Source organism: Mytilus galloprovincialis, chromosome 3, assembly GCF_965363235.1.
Source record: "Mytilus galloprovincialis chromosome 3, xbMytGall1.hap1.1, whole genome shotgun sequence".
NCBI lineage: Eukaryota > Metazoa > Mollusca > Bivalvia > Mytilida > Mytilidae > Mytilus > Mytilus galloprovincialis.
Window position 1 is genome coordinate 100,500,375 of NC_134840.1, and position 22,494 is coordinate 100,522,868.

At 31.8% G+C, this 22,494-nt stretch overlaps 1 protein-coding gene across 2 annotated transcripts; it reads right to left on the reverse strand.

Annotated features, from left to right (window-relative positions):
• Nucleotides 1-1,762: 1,762 nt before the first annotated feature.
• Nucleotides 1,763-22,435, reverse strand: LOC143069531 (exonuclease 1-like). Of its 2 annotated transcripts, XM_076244211.1 has the most exons (14): nt 22,330-22,435; nt 17,524-17,708; nt 17,175-17,294; nt 15,716-15,839; nt 14,715-14,852; nt 14,273-14,488; nt 13,318-13,508; nt 12,984-13,080; nt 12,038-12,212; nt 10,531-10,915; nt 9,181-9,901; nt 8,726-8,759; nt 7,633-7,753; nt 1,763-2,730 (listed from the first exon to the last, which is right to left on the reverse strand). In XM_076244211.1, the coding sequence occupies exons 2-14, from the start codon at nt 17,682-17,684 to the stop codon at nt 2,616-2,618; spliced, it is 2,598 nt and encodes an 865-aa protein (XP_076100326.1). In that variant the 5' UTR covers nt 17,685-17,708; nt 22,330-22,435; the 3' UTR covers nt 1,763-2,615. The 2 variants fall into 2 exon arrangements, with proteins under 2 accessions (XP_076100326.1, XP_076100327.1); XM_076244212.1 differs by lacking the exons at nt 15,716-15,839; nt 17,175-17,294; nt 17,524-17,708; nt 22,330-22,435 and adding an exon at nt 15,470-15,548.
• Between the last annotated feature and the right edge of the window lie 59 nt (nt 22,436-22,494).

Here is a 22,494-nt window from a genome sequence, read left to right on the forward strand (position 1 = left end):
AAAGAAGAAATGACATGTTATATTTTATCTTACATGTTTACTTTCAATTTCAATATGGTTCTAAATTTAGATTTAGTTTTCCCATAAATTGCGGACGGAATAGAAGACACCTGTTTATTTTCTGCACATGTAGAAAAAGTTGAAAACTGGGAGTTGAATGACATAATTTTTACTTATTTTAAGATAAATGTTAGAGTGAGACAATTTTTAAATTACTGAGTAATTTTTGGGGCATAATTTGTTTATTTTTTGTTTGGTTTCCGTCTTTGTTCTTCCGACTGGTAAGTTTTCACTAGTGGTCAAATTATTCTCTTGGTATCGTCTGATTTCTTATATGAATATAAATCATGTCCTTAGATTTTCAATTGCACAGAATACAAAATTTCAACGTCTTTTTAATTAAACAATTAAATTCACACGTCTTTCATTAATTATTTGTAACCTATTATAAAACTTTACGTTGAGCACTGTTTTTCGTTCAAGACTACGGCTTTTTAAAACGATATTGTTGGGTCAATCCAGGTTTCATTTTCATTAATTTGATATCAATAGAAAAAAATTGTTACATGTTTATTTGTTTATAATTTTGTTGTGAGGCGTTTTTCCTTTCTGTTGATATCATAAACACGAAATGCCTTCTACGCTTCTAAAACAAACAAAAAAACAGTGTTTTTAAGTCAGGCTGCACACAGAACAACGTATAGAATGCTGTGATTTCTAAGTGGAGTTATTTTGATAATTTCTATGAGGTTTAAGACAGCACAGGCGTGCTTGTTGGATTCATTATAGACCGCAGAAAGTAGTTTCTCTTTCGTGTGTCCTTTTTTGGAGTAAGGGAGATAACTTGCGTAACTAACGACGAACGTTTTTAATCCCGTATTCCGCTAGAGGCGTGCAATTACGTACACTTCGCCTTAACCTGTTTTTCATGGTTCATTGGTCAATGCTAAGTTTTCATGGTTAAGTTTGTTTCTTAGATACTACATTTGATATGTCAACTGTATTTTAACCATGGAATCAATGATTGTAAAGATAACATGTCTGTCTGAGGATTCATCTGACCATGACCTCATATTCATGGATCATCGGTCACTATAAAGTTCCCATGGTTTGGTCTATTTGTTATATACTATCAGCAAAAGGTCAACTATATTCAATAGATATAGGAAGATGTGGTATGAGTGCCAATGAGACAACTCTCCATCCAAGTCACAATTTATAAAAGTAAACCATTATAGGTTAAGGTACGACCTTCAACACAGAGCCTAGGCATGGCATGATTGTAAGGTGTACATGTATTTCTGGCTTGGTTAATCTGACCTTGACCTCATTTTCTTGAAGTATGGTAAGTTAATACAATACTTGTAGTAAAACTTTGTATTTGGAGCATAAACATAAAAACAATGGTAGTTAAACAGGCAAGACATTTCAGAGTGTGCATTCTTGTTCTCATTTTTGAAGTCTGTATGGTTTGCATATAATTGCTAACATCAACTTCATTTGTACTTTGGTGGATAGTTGTCTCAATGACAATCATAACATACCTTATTTTTTATATTCACAACAAATTTAAGTTCATGTAACAAATCAGGCAATACATGGTGGATTATAGTTACTTACATCCACATCAATTGGTCTTTGGTATAAATTGATTTCTCATTAACAATCATACATCCATTATTTTTTTTATCTATATGACTTGTGTATTCATGAATCAAGTTTTACAAAGTTTTGAAGTGGCAGAAACAAAAAAGTTCAATAGTAAAATCTTGGATTTATTTTTATATAAAAAGTTTAACAACCATACAAATAAAAGAAAACAAAATCATGTAAAAACAGTAAAATACAGAACACTGTTTCGTGGTATCCATATAATATTGTGACATAAATGATTTCATTACTTTAAAATAATTTTAAGCACTATAATCTTCAATTTATTGATAAATGTTCAATATCCTATCATGTAGGATCAAATTCTCATAAAAACCATGCATCAAGAGAAAACTGGCCATTTGTCAACATTTCAAAATAGTTCTGATAGGTTTTGTGAAAACAAAAATTCCAATATCAAGAAAATGAATATATGATCATATGACACCATGTTCTTAACAGACTTTGAAATGTCCATATTTTGTGAACCATGAAATTTGGTCATAAGTTTTATCACAGTTTTGCTACCCTCAGGAGATAATATGTTAGTATCATTCTTACCATTATAGAGTGTGTTCTCATCCAAGATCTAGCTAATCATTGTTGACATAAATTGTACATCATATTTGAAAGATATAACACTTTCAGTTTTGTTAAGGTGTAATGTTGGTAACAGCACTAGAAAACCTTTCAATGATAAAACATTACTAATATCTCAAGCATTGTACTTTTGACTTGAAGCATTGTACTTTTAGTTGAAGTGTTGTACTACACCATTCAGATACACAACTCGATTTATAGGTGGTATACCTGTCCATTTAGATATAAAACTCATTGTTCTCTAGAAGACATTTAGAACTGTATATGTGTGTTCGCAGCAGTAAACACTTTGTATGACACCTTTTAAAGATAACTCATAGCAGGCAAGTGCCTTAAGAGACATATTTATAACTGTCCATGTATGTTCAAGGCAGTAAACAACGTTGTATGCCACCTTTCAAAGATAAAACACTATTGTCTGTGGTAGGAGTAGCATTGAGGTCTTCATTACTCTTTTCATGTTTCAACTTCGGTTTTTCACTGAAATGACAAGAACATTACTGCATGAAAACTTGCTAAAAAACATCTAATATCATAAAAATATCAAACACCTTATTTTCATGCACGAGAATGTAATTCATCATGTAGATTTTGAGAAATATTGTCAGTTTAACATGCTTCAAAATTGGTATATCATTTTATTTTAGTAAGTGGAACAAACCTATACAGAAAATTCTAACACGACACCCTTTAAACCCTTTGATTACACACCCGTGGTAAATATGAATATATTGTTTGGGCTATTTCGATTGTACTCCCACGTCATATTTTATTTTATGAATGAGCTATCCGACGTCATAGAACATTGACATTAGAATATAAGCATTTTACAGGAAAATACACGCTTGAGAAACCCAAAATTATCACAACAGGGAAACGTAAACAAACGATGCTAAAATTTGTTATAAACAATTTTTTTATATACATATAAGACAGTTGTAAACTTATCATTTAAATAATCTAAACCTATCTAAATATGTTAATGTGTTAAATAGTTTAAGCAATTTACTAATTCAGTTTGCTCCCTTTTTTACGATAATTTAATAGTGCGTTTATCTATGGAAACGGCAAATATTTGCCTTCACCTTGAGCGCTTCGATCCAAAAGAATTGCTGTTATTGTCCTATTAGAATCGAAATAATTCATGGGGGCTTGAATATATCGTGATTTTATCCAGGGTTGTCCCTTTATGCCAATATTTTACCCCTTGCTATTGCTCAGGGTAAAATATTTGCGGGCCAACCCGTGGTAAAATCACTATATATTTAAGCCTCCATGAATTATTTTTTAAACAATATTAGTTTACATTACATTATGTTGTACATTATTTTAGGAAGAATAAATATGAGTCATATTATAACAGTATCAGGAGCAGTACAGACAACAGGTTAATATCAGATAGAATCCAGTTATAATTCCAATTAATTAGCACAATTTTCGTAGTTGAGAATCTGTTTTTGGTTCATAAGAGCTTTAAATTTTTTTGGTAATGAACAGCATCAAAAATATAACAAGTATGACTAACCCTGACTAAGTTCAGATAATAGTAAAACAAAGAATACGGAGTATGTATCGTTGACACAAGATCAGTATATGCTCAGCAAAAAACATACAAACGCACTATTAAACTAGGATTTTGAGGGCTTTGGTCACTTTTGCACGCTATTAAATTCAACCTATTTTTGTGTAAGGGACCCAGAATGTATATTACTAGCTTCATCTTTGACTTTGTCAAATTTTAAAGGACTTAGGCATGATTGACAGTTATTGTTAGATATCATTTGACGTTATTATGACCTCATTATGAAAGATTCTGACATGGGATCTGGAAATTTAAGTCACAATTTCTCTTCAGTTTGTTCCAGGGGACATACCTGATCAACAAAAGTTGGATTCTATTTTTTTTTTTAAACAAGGAATCACAGCAGAAATTAACTTGCAAGATTATCTCACTGCATAATCTTTATTCTTATAAAACATCTACCGGTAAATCCATATTTGTATATCATTTCTCTAAAGTTGGAACTGTATAAAATCCTTTTTGGAACAATTATGACCATGATGACTGTAAGGAGGTTGTAAACATATCAAGAATAGTCAAGAGATCACGTTTTCTACTTTCAGTTTTAAAATTAAATGAAACAGGAAATGACACATGGATAATAAATTCAAAAAAAGTCCGGATTCATCAGGAACTTATCATTTTTCGATTTAAATTCCTTTAGTAAGAGATATATATTTGTCTAATTGATACTATATGATTTCGTATTTAAGTTTTTGGATTCTATAAATAGTCAGAGGATACTTTAACACATGCGTAAAACCACATGCGTAGAACATAGTACAGCAAGCACCTGGTCCAAGGACACAGTTATCGTTCTTTGGTTTTCGTTGTCTACGAATATAGTCCCTAGTGTAAACAGTGTATGACTTGCATATTTTATTTGATACACTTTCCCAATTTATTTCTTGCTATTAAATGCATGAAATATTAAGTAGGGGGATGTATTTACATGTTAAAAAAATTTGGGTGCTGAATCTTTATGTTAAGTAGTGATTTAGTCCACTTCAAAAAAGGTCAAATTTTATCACGTCTGAAGCTGTCAAACTGAATTTTACACCCCCTTAAAGATGTATTCTTCTGACTTTTCAGTCTCGTTGAAATCTTGTTCTTGAATTTTTTCCCAAACACAGTGATCTGGAAGGTTTTTTTCCCTATGGGCCCAGGGCCCCTCAAAAATAAATTTAATGGGCCATTTTAAAAAATAATGGGCCATGTTGTCAAATGAGTGGGCCATTTGAATCGACTTCTGTAAAAACAAAATGTATCAGTATATTTTGGCAAAGAGATGTTTGTACTTACCTTTATGATTTTAAATAAAATCATGGGTATTGTTCCTGTGATTTTGTAATTTCAATTTCAATGAATATACAGTAACTTCTTCCAACCCGAACAATATTTAAGTTAACCGTTAAATTTATTTACAATGTTTAAACTGGTACTGTTGCCGTGTTCATGTTCATGTTGGTTTTTTTTTTTTGTACATTAAATTTGGGTCTTGGTCGATACCATACTTATTCCAGACGTTCCATATCAGAGGACATTTCAAGCATTTCCTCTGCACTTCTTGTATTATTATAACTTCATCACGGTGTGACAAGAATAACATTATAGGTTACCATTAATTAATAGAACAAAACAACAAATCGCTGAAGTCATGTTTACAAAATGTCAAAACTAGCCAAAGACCAAAAAATGACAAGGACAGTTAAGCGTCTTTTTAGGAGACAAAAACTATTCCTAAAAAGTCTTTGGGGTTCTTCAATCGAAATAATAGAAAGCTAAATTTAATGAGATTATTATTAGACTTAAATCTCGTCTGTACTAGCCAAATTTCACAAATTCAAAGTTGTTTATGAAAAAAATATATCATGAATGATGGTTAAATACGTATTTCGGGTTATCAGTTAGATCACATGGTTCTATTATTACAATAGGAAAACACCCGAGACGTTAAACCGCATGGTTCTATTATCGGAGGGAAACACCCGAGACGTCCCAAAAATATATAGGTACTCCTATAATTGGAGGAACATTACACAGTAACTGTTGTGTACACACACATTGCAGCATGGAACACGATCGGAAATCCATTTGACGATTTCTAAGCGTTTCGAAACGAAGTGAAAAATATCGTGCGCCACGCGGGCGCTTACATTTGTCACTGTATGCACCATTTCTTGTCAATATGCGCTATAGGCGCAGGGCGCACGACTTTCCCGATCACTGCAAACATATGATACAAGTGGAAAATATCAATGAATTTTAAAAATATTGTAATCAAACATAACTCTGTGAAAAAATTGTGTATTTACAATGAACGGTTTTTGAGTAATCCAGTTTTCAAGTTTTACGACCAATCAAGTCTGTATTTTTAGCCAAAATTTTGAGAAAATAGGTGAGGGATACAAAAAATGATTTTACAGGAATCATGTACCGGTACATCCCATATCATTTTGGTCTTTTCAAATTTGTTAGATATGTATTTTTTCAATCATTTATAACAAAAAAGTTGAAATCATTTGCATTTTGTTCTTAAAACTGAGAAAAATCACAAAAATACAAAATTGACAGCATGGTAAATTTTACTAAAAAAAACGTTAAAATATGATAAAACTTTCTTATATTAACACCTACCTATAGTTTTTTTAATTAAAATTTATTCAGATTGGTCCATTTCATCTTTGTAGAAAGTATGAAAAAAAGTTTAATTGCGGAACTGTGATTTTTTTTCAGGATAATAGCCCAAAAATAGGTAAAAATCAATGGAAAATGGGAAAATCATCAAAATTGGTTACTTTCAAAAGGCCGTAGCAAAAAAAGAAGTGCACCACCATATGATTTTTTCTTCACCAATTATTTTGTTACAGTCTTATAAACCCAAAAATCAGGTTAAGAAAAAAAGTTTAATTCTAGAAATTTTTGGCTCCTCAGAGGTGTACATCCTTAACACAGAATTGTCAATATTTTGAGTTAGAGCTGGTAGAAGTTTCTATAGTTTTGATATTATTTGTCTCACTGGTAGTACACTACACTGTAAAAATCTTTTTGAGAAAGAGCAGGTGCGATTTTTTTAATTTGAATTTATAGTCTAAAAGAAATGCACTACGAAATAACTGTGTTCTCAGGACACCTGTTTGACTCGTGAAAATAATTCTGAATGTTTTGAATAAAGTTCTATATTTTTTAATGGAAATTGTTGAAAGTTTTTGATGAAAATTTATATCAGATATGACGAAAATGCATTCGAATGACAAATCTACAACAAACGAACTTCAAATTGTGATCGTTTGAGAAATATTGAAATTCAATGGCATACCTGCCAACTGTCACTATTTGCGGGGGGGTTTCCACCATGGAGACTTCCATATATGGAAATTTTGAAAGAGCAATTTTGTCCACAATTTTGACCAAACATTAAATTAATAATGACTATATGGGCTTGTAAAAGTATGAAGAAACCAAAAAACAACATTTAAATGTATTTGACAGCCCCTTTGTAGGAATATAAAAGCCATCTTGCCCTTAAAACCCCCATGGGCATTTTGAAAAGTTGGAAGGTATGCAAATGCAAAATACAAATTCAAGCAAAGCTTATCAAATGACTTATTTTGTTAATGTTGTTATGCAAGATGTCGGTGAAAGTTTTATATATAGATAAAACTATATGCATTTTGAAATTATCTAGGATATGGTGTTTCCAAATGCCAAATATCAATTGACTCTCCAAAATTTTAATTCTGTAAAAACTTTGTAAAAACATGGGGGAGTAAAGCAATGTAAAATGAAAAATATAGTTCACTTATGTTTTCTCTACTTACTTTCTATTATTTGAGAATTTACTGAACATATCCTTTAAACTTTGTTGTTTTATATCAACAGCTGGTAGCTTCTTCTTCCCTCTCGATAAACCAGAAACACGACAACCAGACATTGTGGAAGCTGAAATTATATCATGGATGTTAAATGACATATTATATTCTCTTTTGATAACTCCAAATATAAATCTTTTTGTTTTTAAACAATTTTTTGTTACATTTTCGGTATGTTTTCATTTTTCTTGCAAAAATGGTTTTTAACCTTTTTATTCCCAACCTACGATAAGTTTTTGGTTGAGGTAGTATTTGATGAATTTGGAAATCCAATCAACTTGAAACTTAGTACACATGTTCCCTATGTTATTATCTTTCTAATTTTAATGCCAATTTAAAGTTTTGACTTCAATTTCACGGTCCACCAAACATGGAAAATGATAGTGGGAGTGCAGCATCCATGTACTATGGACGCATTCTTGTTTATAAATAATCCACTGAATACTGAATTCGATTCGGCCGATTACAATCTAATGATAAACAACTATTCCATGTGAAAGGGTTTAACATTCATGGCTCAAAACGAAAGGAAGTAGGTTTTTTTTTTTCAAAATGTGAATTTCATGTTTACGCCATAAGAATGATAATACTAATATCAACCCTGCAACTATGAAAAGGTACTGAAATAATGTAAGGTAATGGTACAGTATATTTTTTACATATATATATTGATGAGTGATGTATTGTTTTTCTTTACAAAGTCTTGTAGCAAATGTTTCATGAAAATTCATTGTTAAAAATTGTTTTCATGTGGTGTGATTTAGGACTAAAACACTGAAAAACCAATAACCTGAATTTAGGTTTTTTTTTGTATTTTTGTGTTGTTGAGTTGCTAATTGAAGTATAAAGTCTTTTATAGTTGTAATTTAAAATTGAGTTATTTTCTTTAGTTATCATATTCGATGGAAAACTAGTTAATTATCCTACTTAATAATTAGTGTATGAAGGAATTCATGCATCTTGCTCTCCAACATGGTGGCAAAGAAAAATAACTCTTTACTCTCAAACACCACTGAAACAGTTCCTATAAATAAGTACTAACCTTTCTGTACATTTTTCACTTTCATTTTGGATTCCTGTAAATATATGAACACAAAATGAATAAAATTTCCTAAATCGACTACTTGGAATAAAAAAGTCAATACAAAAATATCAATCTAGAAATTTTATTTATATTTTAAGCCATGATAGTTAAAAACTTATGTTGTGTCATGTTTACTATTGTTTTTCTGTTTGTTTTTTCATTTTTAGCCATGGCATTGTCAGTTTGTTTTAGATTTATGAGTTTGACTGTCCCTTTGTTATCTTTCGTCCCTCTTTTAAAGATGCAGTACATATAAAAGTCTTCTAAAAATATTGGTAGGCAGAAATTAGTGGAATTCACAAAGTATCAGCTAAAAGATGAGTGTTCTGTCTAAAAAAATCATATGATTTTTATGCATTTAAATTGATGAAAAATTCAAGTGAATAAAATCTGTAAATATACTGATAACTTACCTGAGGACTGGTTCCTGGTTCTGTTTTTACAACAATAATATCATCATCATCTTCCTCTGGACATTCTGGAATGACTTGACTTAATAAACTCTCACAATAATCTACTTTATTTATCTGTCTTCCTGAAGACTTGGAATTATCTTGATTACTTATATCCTGACTAGAGTTATTTGTCAGTCTTCCTGAAGACTGACTACTATTTTGACTGCCTAAATTCTGACTAGAGTTATTTGTCTCACTGTTGCGAACACTAGACTCACAATCACTTAAGTCATCCATATCCTCAGGTTTGGGTAAACAGTCAGAATCAATGCTGTACAAGTTGCTATGGGAACTGACTTGACTCAGATTATCTAAGCTTTTCTGTGAATCAGATCGTGCCATTGATGGCTCTGATGATGACTTGTGTATTGGACCTAATGACTTGGTATGTGTAGAGGTCATTTGTTTTTCAGATACTACCCGTTTGAATGGATTTCTAGAATGAGGACTAGATTCTATACTATTTTGTGAAGATGACTTAAATCTATTCCAACTAAAAGCAGATTTATTTGAAGGTTTGGAATTGTCTTTTTTAAGTTGAGGTATAGTGTTCTTAATTTCTTGTTTTGTTTCAATGTCAGATTGAACAGAGGTAGATTTTTCAAGTTTCTGGTCCACTTTTATGTCCTCTGCAACAGGTTCAGTTTTAATGCATGGTGAAGAAGATGAAGCAAAAAACCTGAAAAATAACCCCCAAAAATGTAAATATTAAAGTGAATAGGATAAATTACTCATTTCCTGTGGTTCCAGAAGTGTCAGAAAGTCCTGTGGCAAGAAAAATGCCAAAAAACACATTGCATCAATAATTTTGCCCTAATAATAGCGAAATTTATACTCAACAAACACTAGACCCCTTTACAGAATTTTTTCTAAAAAAACTGTGTCTGTATAAAACATATGATACAACTGATTCTATCAAATAACACTATATCAAATCAAGCAGTACTGTGAATTCATTTGTTTTTGTGGTTTCCAATTTTTCTGGATTGATGTTTACTTGCATTTCCGTGGATACTTTATTTTTATGGTTTTGTCAAGGTTTGCATACAAGCCTGTAAAAATTGGTAATTCATTCAACATTTTAATTTGTGGTTCACCTATATCAACAAAATTCCTTCAATAAATAATGAATCCACATGCTGTCTACAGTGATAGTTATGATCGCTGCTATCCAAAATGCATTTGATTTATCTTATGTATATAGTTTTAAGTCAATGTTGTTTTTTTTTTGTTTTTTTTGCCTTGAGTTTATATGTTGAGAAACAAGTGGAAAAACATGCATATTTGTCAATTTGGTAAGAAACATACCTGCTTTTCACAACTTCCTTTGCCTTTGGTGCATTTAGGTTAAATTTTGTTTTCTTTGAAGGACTCGCTAGAGCAAATCTATTTCTTCGTGGAGAAACAATATCATTTTCTTTATCATTTTTCTCTTCACCATTTTCACATATTATAGATGAATCAACATCTGCTTCAACTAGAGAACTGAAAAATTCTGGTTTCCTTGGAGATTTCGTAAACTTTTGGTACTTTTTAGGAGAGAGTTCTTCTTCGCTGCTGCTGTTTTTTCGCCTTCTTTTACAAGGGCTTTGTTCATCTTCACTGCTACTTATTTCCTGTAATTTCCTCTTTGGTGAGTTCTGATACATACCAGTCAGTTCCCCGTCAGTTTTAACTTCCAAACTATCATCAGCTAGATAAATGGATAAACACAATCTCTAAAATAAGCATATTCAGGGAGAATAACATTTATGTTATGGTTGTCATCAGCTTTCAAGTATCATCTATTAGATTGGTACTTTGTGTCTGTTGTCTTCATTTGTGTTGTATTTTGTGCTTTAATATTGTCTTTTTTAATAGTGAAAGCATTTTCCAATTTATTTTACAATTTGTTTTTAGGTTGTGTTTTAACAAAACTGTCCTAGATTAGCAGGAGATATGAGCACTCACTAACAGGTTTATTCCCAACGTTCTGTCCATAGTCAGGTTGCTTTAGAGTTAACTTGTTGTTGCTTGTTGCTGATTGTCATATTTTTTATATTTTTTTTTTGTCACTTATAAAGAATGGCTTGCACATGAAATTTTTAACATAACAAATAATGAGTTCATGCCTGAATAAAACACTGGCATTCTACAAGCTCAGAAAAATAAATGAAGCAACCAAACAATACCATATACATGTAAACACAATATTACATCACCAATTGCTGCTTTTTATGATTACAACTCTGGAGTTGCAATACATGATTTTACGGTTTCTACACTTGTATTTCTGTTTGTTTGTGTGCATTTGTAGCTCAGACAAACATTTTAGGTAGTGTCTTAGAACAATCTGTAGAAACCTCAGTAAGTCAGGATTTGTAAGTGGTGTCATTGAAAGTCAAAATTAACCTCTAGATAATGGAAATGGGGTTTGTTGTCTCTTTGACACATTCCCCATTTCCTTTTTCAATTTTAATGTGTCAGAGAGATAAGAACCCAACCACAGAGCAGAACATGTATATCAAATATATAGATAAAGGAAGATGTGGTATGAGTGCCAATGAGACAACTCTCCATCTAAATAATAATTTATAAAAGTAAACCATTATAGGTCAAGGTACAGCCTTCAACACGGAGCCTTGGCTCACACCGAACAACAAGCTATAAAGGGCCCCAAAATTACTAGTGTAAAACCATTCAAACAGGACAATCAACGGTCCAATCCATATAAAAAAACGAGAAACAAGAAATAGTTTGCATGTGTACTTTGTCGTTACAGTCATTTATTGCCGAATAAAATGAGATTCATACTCCTATATCTATTTACATTTACCAGGTTTGACAATTTCTGTTCTGTGTATCTTTGTTTTGATGACTACTTCCTTTCCTTTCAGATTTGGTCTATTCTGTGTCTCAGTTAAGTGTGTTTTAGGTCGGATCCTGTAATTTTTGTTCCATATACTCAGCATGTGTAAACTTTCTGATTTCTTCTTACTGGCTTTTTTTGGCTACAAAAATAGTAAGTAAATAATCGTATACACTGATATCAAACTAAATATCTTAAGTATTTGAGACTGTAGAAACCCATAGAAAGACTATTTTCTGTCTATTCTATCACATGTATCACCATAAACATTAAATCCTTAAAAACAAATTAACGTTAAATTTGTTTGATTGTAATGCTTTCAGTTTTTGCTTTATAATTTTCCCCCAGCAATCTTATTCTGTATATAACAATATTCTTTCATATACTCAAATCCGATTCTGGTAAAATGTTTCAAAATTCTTTTATTGTAAAATTAATGCAAGTAATATGTTTATGATGTTGGATGTGTATTGATTGATATTTAAGACTTTTTCAACTGATTTTTATAGTATGTAATTAAAAGCATTTTATAGTATATGCTATTAAAAGCAAACGAGTTCAGATGATTAATGATAATATGTGTATTGCTAGTTTACCTATGACGATGTTGTTAATTTCATTGACAATGGTACATGCACCCTAAGTAACTAGCAATCATTTTTTCATATCACTCTACTGTGCTGAGAAAGGAAATTATCAGTCAGTAAGATCAAAGGAAAATTTTGTTAAATAGCGTATTGCTGAATAATCTGTTCATATATATATGTGTACATCTTGAACTGTGAATATTTTACCAAGAATTCTGATATGATTATGACAAGACTTCTTTTTTGTAGTAATAAAATTTTCTATCGTGAAAAGTGTTGCTGTTAAGTTACAAAGACCTAAAATTGTAACAGACAATTAACCTTACCACAAAGTTATCAGGATTAAAATTGGCAAATTTCTCCATTGAATAAATGTTGATATTACCCAAAGCAATCTGCAGAGCTTTCTCTTGTGGTATATATCTGATGAATGTTAAGGACTCCAAGTAATCAAATCTTTCAATAAAAAAAAAGTACCAGTGCTTCTATAGATAAGAACAGATTATAATATCTATTTTTAAGTTTTAAAGCACTTTTTTTTAACACATTTTGTATTTAGCATCATTTTACAAATAAGATTGAAAAAAAATGCTGATTTCAAAATAAAAGTCAATCACAATTATTTAAGCAGATTATGCCCTTTTCATGATAAAAGGATACGGTCCAGCATAGGTGACATCATTGGGCTCTATACCATCTTCATAATCATGTAGGGGAACCAGTCTTTTCTTTAATGGGTCAAAAACAAGTTGGTACAAAAATGTATTATAAGCCTTTATAAAACCATCTATATATTCATCAGAAACGGTTAATGGCATCTTCAAATATGTGGTGGGAAACTTCTTCAGAAGCTAAAAATGCAAAGAAATGTACAAGTAGAAAGGCTTGAACAAATATTTTTATTTTTGAATAATTCGCCACTTACCATTCAAAATATTTCAACTGATTGTGACAAGTGAGATAACTCCCCTCTCATCATTCTTAGTAAGTTTATTGATTAGGAAAAGGGAGACAACTATTCACTTACCATAATAATTGATTGTGACAAGGGAGATAACTCTCCACCTGCCATTCTAACCATAATAATTGATTGTGACAAGGGAGATAACTCTCCACCTGCCATTCTAACCATAATAATTGATTGTGACAAGGGAGATAATTCTCTACCTGCCATTCTAACCATAATAATATTTGATTGTGACAAGATAGATAACTCTCCACCTGCCATTCTAACCATAATAATTGATTGTGGCAAGGGAGATAATTCTCCACTTAACATTCTGAGCATTATAATTGATTGTGGCATTGGAAATAATTCTCCACTTAGTATTCTGAACATTATAATTGATTCCGACATTGGAGATAATTCTCCACTAACATTTTGAGCATTCATTTGATAAGAACAAGGGACATAATTCTCCATTTACCGATTATGGCATGGGAAACAATTCTCCGCTATATATCATAAGCATTTTAAGCGCTTGTGACAAGGGAGATAATTTACCATTTTAAGCGCTTGTGACAACGGAGATAATTTACCATTTTAAGCGCTTGTGACAAGGGAGATAATTTACCATTTCAGTGATTGTTACAAGGAAGATTATTCTTTACTTACTGTTTTTAGGTCTGCTTGTCTGGCTAATTTAAACACTTTGCAAGCTTTAACTAATCCAATGCCTGACAAAGAAGGGAGATAATCACAGCCAGATAAAATACACATGTAACGAAATTTATCGAACGTGTAAAAACCATTCTGTATTTCCATCACTTCGTTCAGTCTACTTTTTTCTATCATTACTCCATTACCAAAATGGTCCATTTTAAATATTACCTAGGTAGAGAAATATAATGATTCATTAGTACCTTATTCAATAAGTTTGATCGAGGTGAAACAAAAAAAAAAAATTTTTTTTTAACCCTAATCTACTGAAAAAAAAAGGTAAAAATCTGATTAAATATTTTCCCTTGGATAAAACAATGATAACCGATAAACTTTATTTCTTTACCAAGGAAAGAATCTTATAAAATTGAAAATATAGAAATCTTCATGTACTTACTCTTTCACAACCAAACAGTAATAAATCTGAGTCCTCTGTTACAATAATCTGAGCAATACCAGATTTACTCAAGAGAGCCAATTGAGCATCAGCCTCATAGGGTGCAACTATACAATCAATTCCCCTTTCTCTGCAGACCTATAATATAGAAACATTTTAATAAGAAAGATTTTACATAATGTTTTCTATCAATTAAACTCTGACATTTTTACACATCAGGCTCGTTTACAAACTCTAATTTGTTTTTGTACAGTTACTTTTCTCGTTTGAATTGTTTTCAATTTGTCATTTCAGGGCCTCATATAGCCGACTATGCGGTATGGGCTTTGATCATTTTTGAAGGCCACACAGTGACCTATAGTTGTTCATTTCTATGTCATTTGGTCGCTTGTGAAATTTTGTCTCATTGGCAATCATACCACATCTTCTTGTATATATCTAATGTTTGGTACATTTTGAGTTTTCTTAAATATTGTTCAAAGCTGACAATGATCATTCAATGAAAAGTAAATAGATTCAGCATTAACTTCTTCTGTCAACAATTTGAGAATTCCGAACAGATACTTAAGACGGAGGTTTCGAAAAGTGGAGGACCCAAAGTTTTGATATCCAAACTTTATAAAGAAACTACACAACTTTGGTATTTTGCATTGAATATAATAGTGCCAACCAGCAGGAAATAGAGATATATTGAGAAAGATGGTTTGTACATATAAAAGGAGAAAATTAGTCATGTATAATTGCAGTGTGTATACCTCCATAAGTCTGAGAGCCATTTCTGGACTTATATCTATACATCTCTGTAAACATTCTCTAGTATAATGTTAATGTGTATACCTCCATAAATCTGAGAGCCATTTCTGGACTTATATCTATACATCTCTGAAAACATTCTCTAGTATAATGTTAATGTGTATACCTCCATAAGTCTGAGAGCCATTTCTGGACTTATATCTATACATCTCTGAAAACATTCTCTAGTATAATGTTAATGTGTATACCTCCATAAGTCTGAGAGCCATTTCTGGACTTATATCTATACATCTCTGTAAACATTCCCTAGCTTCTGCACGATTTCCTTCTCTCAACAACTGGGCTGCTTTTTTCTTATACATATTTCTCTTTCTGAAAAACAAAAGTTTCATAGAAAACAATAAATTCTAATCATATCTCAACTGATATTTTGTCTGTTTCAGAAAATTGTTATTTTTGTCTAGAAGTGAGTAAACTGTTTTCCATACAATGATACTGCAGATCTCCAAATGTCTGGGGTTTTTTTTAGTTTGTGGGGTTGTTGTTTCATTCACATACTAGGCAGGGATATGGAAACACCTAATCACTTGTCTTGTACTTGTTATAATTAACACAACCAGTGGCGACTACAAACATTTCAGGGAAAGTAATTATATTTTTGTTAAGTATTTGTCCTTGGACAAGTGAAGAATTTTAATATTTCAAAACCAAATCCTTATCTTCTTTTATTCGCATTTACTGAAGTTACTGAACATGTTATAATCTCTGACGACACCGTTTTGCAGTCGATATAAATGTATTATTTAAATTCTTATTTTATTAAAATTTCTCAAGTATGATTCCATGGCTGTTGTAAATAGTTTTAATCTGGATTAATAGACAACTTTCGAGTTCATCTGTCACCGGAAAAAACTCGTCAATTAGGCGCGCCTTTGTGACGTCATTTACCAGAATGAGGGGATCGCCTGTATCCCTGCACTATTAACCCTCATCAAGCGTCTTAGTGATTGTCATTGTGCAGGGTAAACTAGAAAGAATTTTTGTTTTGTAAGTACTTAATCATAATTCCCTAATGACAGCAGTGCTGATTGTCAATTATGAGAATATAGTTTGCCGAATAAATCGTGCAATATGGTATTGTAATTTTCCAACCACTCGCTCAACATTGGAATGGAAGTGACGATGCCCCTAAACGCACGAATGATGTTCACTAAAACCATTGTTTTTGACGGAAATGCATCGAACTCGAAAGTTGTTTATTGGTATATGAGTTTGTGTTTTCTTATACGGCAAATATGCAGTATAGGGTTTGCTCATTGTTAAAGGCCATACAGTGACCTATAGATATCATTTCTGTGTCATGTGGTCTATAGTTGAGATTTGTCTCATTGGCAATCATGCCACATCTTTTTTTTTTTTTATAAGTAACACATCAATAATAAATACACAATTTAAACAGGTAAGAAGTGCATATTTAACTGGTCTAATTTTCACAATATTTCCAGCATTCTGCATCTTTTCTTTCAGGGCCTTTTATCATCATGATAATCATGATAATGGGATGCAATATTGCTTGAAGCTGCTTGAAGTTGATGCCATCTGAAATGATTTTCTTATAAATTGTGTTATAGATCCATTAATTTCTAGAAACAAGATGGTATTTCAAAATTCCCTGCCTACCAGGACGCTATATGATATTTGACATACTCTCTCCTGTTTTTTTCTACGTCTTTCTTTGAGGGGAGATGACATCCATCAAACACCATGATAGGTTTAAGATTGTTCTTTAACATATACTCCAAGTATTTCATGCAATAGTATACATATCTGTAATAAAAAAAAACTTATATTTGGGATAAACAAAGCAGGATAATCATGGTCATGATAACGATTATGCAATAAATGCCATGGCTCTTTTTCACTTTTGATAACAATTCAAGCCATGGAAAAAAAATAAATGTGCTTAATCATGGTAATGATCGAGAAAAACGTAAATGACTGATAAATCATCTAAAATTTATTAAAAAAAACAAGGATATTTGAATCATATACATACTGGTCTGTTTTCTCTCCCAGGGCCAATTTCTCAGCACATGAAAAAGCTCCCTTGTGAAGCCAACAATAAGCATCTATAGCCACTGTACAACCAGAAAACTTGGCTATGTTTACATGGTCATGTATCTTCTTCAAAAATGGTAACAGTCCTTGGATACCCATGACAACAAGTCCAGCTGATACTACCTATAAATAAAGATAAAATGTGATGCTATCATTCATGTCATTTTTATTGACTTTTTCAAAATATTAAAAAGCTGATCTGCCAAACCCTTCTGTATTACACTTCAGCATGGTCAGGTGGTTTTAACTTCATTACATGCAACAGTATTCGTCCATACCAATTTTAATCAAATTAAGTCATCTCGTAGACCTCCAGATTTTTGGGACAATTCAATGTTCACCCCCAAGAACTGGTTTGGCCACAACATAACAATTTCAAATTTATTTAGAGTTTACACAGTGTGTATATATTAAGTATGTGTAAATCAGACCTGTTTCCACCATTTAGGCTGGTAGTGTGAGTACAAAAAATTGTAAAAACTATGCCAAAATCGTAGTGGTAAACAGGTCTGGTAAATGAAGACATGTTCCCATAGTTAAGGACTTTATTCATTATAGGTTGAAAAATACAAGCAAAGTTCAGATGTTTAAGAAGTGTCCTATATTTTGACTTTAGTGGAACCTTAATATCGGGTCTCACTTATTAGCGACAAGAAGCGTCAAGAAGCGAAGAGAAGCGACAAGAAGCGACAAGAAGACTATTTAGCGACAAGAAAACATTTTTTTTTTTTTATTAAATATAAAGAAATATGCATTTTAATTTTTTTACTATAGGCGGGGCAGAAATAAATTGATTTCTTTTTTCATATTATATTGATAGAGGAAGAAAGGGATTGTGTAGTTTTTATTTTATATTGTTAAATGAAGAAATTTAACATTTGTAAGGAAGAAATGGATCGTGTAATTTTTATTAAATATAAACATGATAAAGAATATGTTTAAGATAATGCATGTATCTAGCCGTTTTCAGTAATGTCAGAATATGAATAAACAAATAGAGATAAATATAGAGTGGGCATAATAGTGTAACGGGTCTTTCTTCAGAGTATGTTTTGGGACTATGTCATCATTTTGGGTCTATGTATCTGGGATCTAATCCATCTTGCCCATTAACATAGGGAACTATTTACTTTATACAAAACATAAAATCTCAATAACTTTAGTCAGCTTGGTAGAGCAAAGGAAATGCTATATGAAATGGAAATAAAAACAAAGATTTTTCAACTTTCCTTTGAAGAATTTTTTGAAACAAAAATATGAAATATTATTTCCTTTGAAACAGTACAATTGCATTGATATTTGACAATTCTTGATAGGAACAACATTAGGTGTGGCTTCACCCTAAGGTAATAACAGGTAATTAACGAGGCGTGTGTCCCATGTTTTATTTCTACAATAACATCCAATTAACACCTTCAACTTTGTACACGCGCCTGACTATACATGTACAATTACACGCGCCAGACAATACAATCATTGTAAATAGTGAACACCTGTTGAAAACTCAACTTTGTCATTAATTTCCTTTAATCTTCAATCAATATGCACCAATATGATACATATCGTTAAATGGGGCAATACACCAAATAAAATGATGAAACATATTCACATTTTAATTTTGTTTTCCTCTTGTTTGATTTCAGTTCTTTGTATTTCACAATTTGTGTGACCGTCTGTATTTTCTGGACAATGATGCACACATTGAGGCACACATAATGCATTTTGCAAGTTTATTATATATTGTACAAAGAGAGTTTTAAAAAAACAAATTATAAGGTAAATATATTATTGTCATTGTTGTTCTCAAACACAAGTAAAAGTAATATCATGATCATAATACAACAGGGTAAACGTAAAAGCAATTAGATCTATGTTTCATTTTTCTTCTATTTATATTAACTTTCTTGTCGCTACAATAGTTTTCTTTTGCATATTCTTTTTAACATTTATTTGGAATAAGTAATTTAAATTAAAAAAAAATGTTTTCTTGTTGCTTCATGTCGCTAAAATTATTCTTCTGGTCGCTAATAGGGCTCTTCGCGGTTAATTCAGCAATATTGGATAGGGGGCACATTTTCATAATGGAGGTAAAAATAGTGAAAAAATACGGGAAAACATCATTTAAACAGAGCAGTTGCTTGGAAACACACATAGGATTTCCCATACATTTGTACTTTCATACTATTTTTACCTCTTTCTAAAAAATCTGCCCCCTATCCAATATGGCCGAACTAACCGTGAAGAGCCCTATTAGTAGGACCTTTAATATCAAATAAGTATTAAAATTTGATGCCCTTAATATTAATCATACCTGCCAACTTTTGAAAATGGCCATGGGGGTTTTTGTGCGCAGCACCATTTTTGAGGGTAGAATTTTACGCGGCATTTTTTCGTGTGATGATTTGGCTCCTAAAAGTGTCTGACATACTTCTTTTTTTTTGGGGGGGGGGGGTGATAGTAGAAGATGCTTTTATAACCTATCTTTTTTTAAATTGTTTGATTGTTGTATTCTTTTTGTTGAGATAAACACCTGTAAGATGACTTTATGTTTGTCTGATACATTGTCAAGAAATAAAAAAAAAGTAATAATTTTAATAATTTAATAACAAAAAAAAACAACAATATATTAGGGTCTGGATGGGGGGGGGGGGTCTGTTGTTCTGTAAACATTTAATTTTCACCCCTCTTTTCTCTAATCTTCAAAAAATTAACCTCTTTTTTTCTCTAATCTTCAAAAAAATTGACCACGCATTTCTCAATTTTCATTTTTTTTTTTTGCCCGTTATTCTCTAATCTTCATTTTTAAGGGCATTATTCTTTAATCATTTAACCCCATCCAAACCCTCATATATTATATAGATCAATATCACAAGCAGTACTAGAATGTTTGGAGACATCATTAAGGCCACCGTGGTCAACTTTAAAGTCTCTGTTGCAAACTTTACAAAAGGCATGTGACAATCCTAACGTTGATTTAGACAACCAGCCCCTGTACTTGACATCATTCTCCCATTTCTCTAAGTATTTGCACGAAGCAACACACTTTGTTTTCTTAGGCGGTGACAGAACTATTTTGCAAGTGATAACTCGCCCATTATGATTCCAATTTTTATAAATTTAACACCCAAGCTAAAAAAAAAAACAACTCAAAATTTCGATTCTTTGATTGTTTACTATGCCGTCATTAATCAACTGGTGAATGCGTGATCACTAAATTTTGATTGGATGAAATTTGTCAGACACGATTTGTCTCCCTTGGGAAAAATTTCAAAAGTTCAAAATCGGGAACAAAAATATTTTTCGTGTAAATTTTACCAAAATCGTGTTTTTTGGCTATTTTCACGATCACGATCGTGTAATCGGGACAGAGGGTCAAAATCGTGTAGTACACGCCTAAATCGTGAAAGTTGGCAGGTATGATTAATATTCTTTTTGTATGGAGCACAAACCCAGGGCGAACAGAAACAACACAAGAGGCGCAGATTTCCAAATAGCAGTATCCAAAATAGCTGCAGAACCGTATGGTCAAGATCATGATAATGGTCCGCAAAAAGTCAGAAAATAACATAAGAGCTACGGTTCCGCAGCTACATATATCCAAAAGGTCTTTTCTTGACTAAATATGTTAAAATGAGGAGTTGATTGCAAGATTTGGCACTTGAGGGGTTTAAACAGGTTGGGAACAAACCCCCTGGATGGTGATTATACCTGTATAGAGGGATAATCCTTCTTTAGAGGGATAAAATTATCCCTCTATAGAGGGGTATTTTCGTTTGCACTGGATTTAAAGCAAATTAGGGCAGAATGGCATTTTCTAGTTATATTGGCTATAATCTCTAGCATTATATGCATCAACATATGCACTTTACTAAAAATTGGGATAACCAGTTTTCTGCTAAAGTGACAAAACTTGCAATCTATTGTATACCTATCTGAACACCTGATCAACAACAAAAGGAATAGTTGACCTTTAAATTTCATGTTAAATCTAACAATAGAAATTCTGTTCAGTGAGGCATAAGTGAGTAGAATTTACCTGATCATCACAGCTTTCAATCATGGTGAACAATAGATTTTATATTTAGTCAGATAAGCATCAAACTGGGCATGTGCATATTAAATTAAGTACATCAATTGGTGCATCAACTGTTCCAGGTTACTGCCATAATAAGTAGAGAATGCCATTCTGTCCTATTTTGATTTAAATCCAGTCTAAACAAAAATACCCCTCTATAGAGGGATAAATTTACCCCTCTATAGAAGGATTATCCCTCTATACAGGTATAATCACCATATAGAGGGTTTGTTCCCAACCTGTTAAACAGATCATCTTGGAACCTGAAATTTGCCTGAACATTTTAGTTTTGTGTTTTGTTCATGCATCGTTGACAATGTTATGGAATTTGATGCGACTGTCATACAAGTGAGAGGTTTAGCTTGTTATAAAACCAGGTTCAATCCACCATTTTCCACATTAGAAAATGCCTGTACCAAGTCAGGAATATGACAGTTGTTATCTATTCGTTTGATGTGTTTGGACTTTTGATTTTGGACTTTCCTTTTTGAATTTTCCTCAGAGTTCAGTGTTTTTGTGTTTTTACTTTTTTTTTATATGGAGGTGTCTTTGACATGATCACTAGTAGTAGACACTACATTAAATGCTTAATAAAGGGATTATGGCCAAAATTATGTCTTTTAGATCTCTCTTTTTTAGAATAACACAAACAGATAACAATATAGTAACCTTCTGCTATCTGAATAAGAGTAGAAATTTTATACAAGTGAGCTCTTTTTTACAAAAATCTTATTTTGATTTTCATGATTCCCGCTGTATTGCCAATCTTATTTTCGTATAAAATAAGGTGTTATTAGTCAGGGACAACTTATTTTCACCAGCAAGAATTAAGAC

What these genes read in the sequence shown, in the direction of transcription:
- LOC143069531 (XM_076244211.1), bottom strand. Translation starts at nt 17,684, where the DNA reads ATGGGTATCCAAGGACTGTTACCATTTTTGAAGAAGATACATGACCAT. An exon ending in TGGCTCTCAGACTTATGGAG is followed by an intron (nt 14,853 to 15,715) that starts GTATACACATTA and finishes TCTATATTATAG; the next exon opens with GTCTGCAGAGAAAGGGGAAT. An exon ending in TTAATCCTGATAACTTTGTG is followed by an intron (nt 12,213 to 12,983) that starts GTAAGGTTAATT and finishes CTATTTTTGTAG; the next exon opens with CCAAAAAAAGCCAGTAAGAA.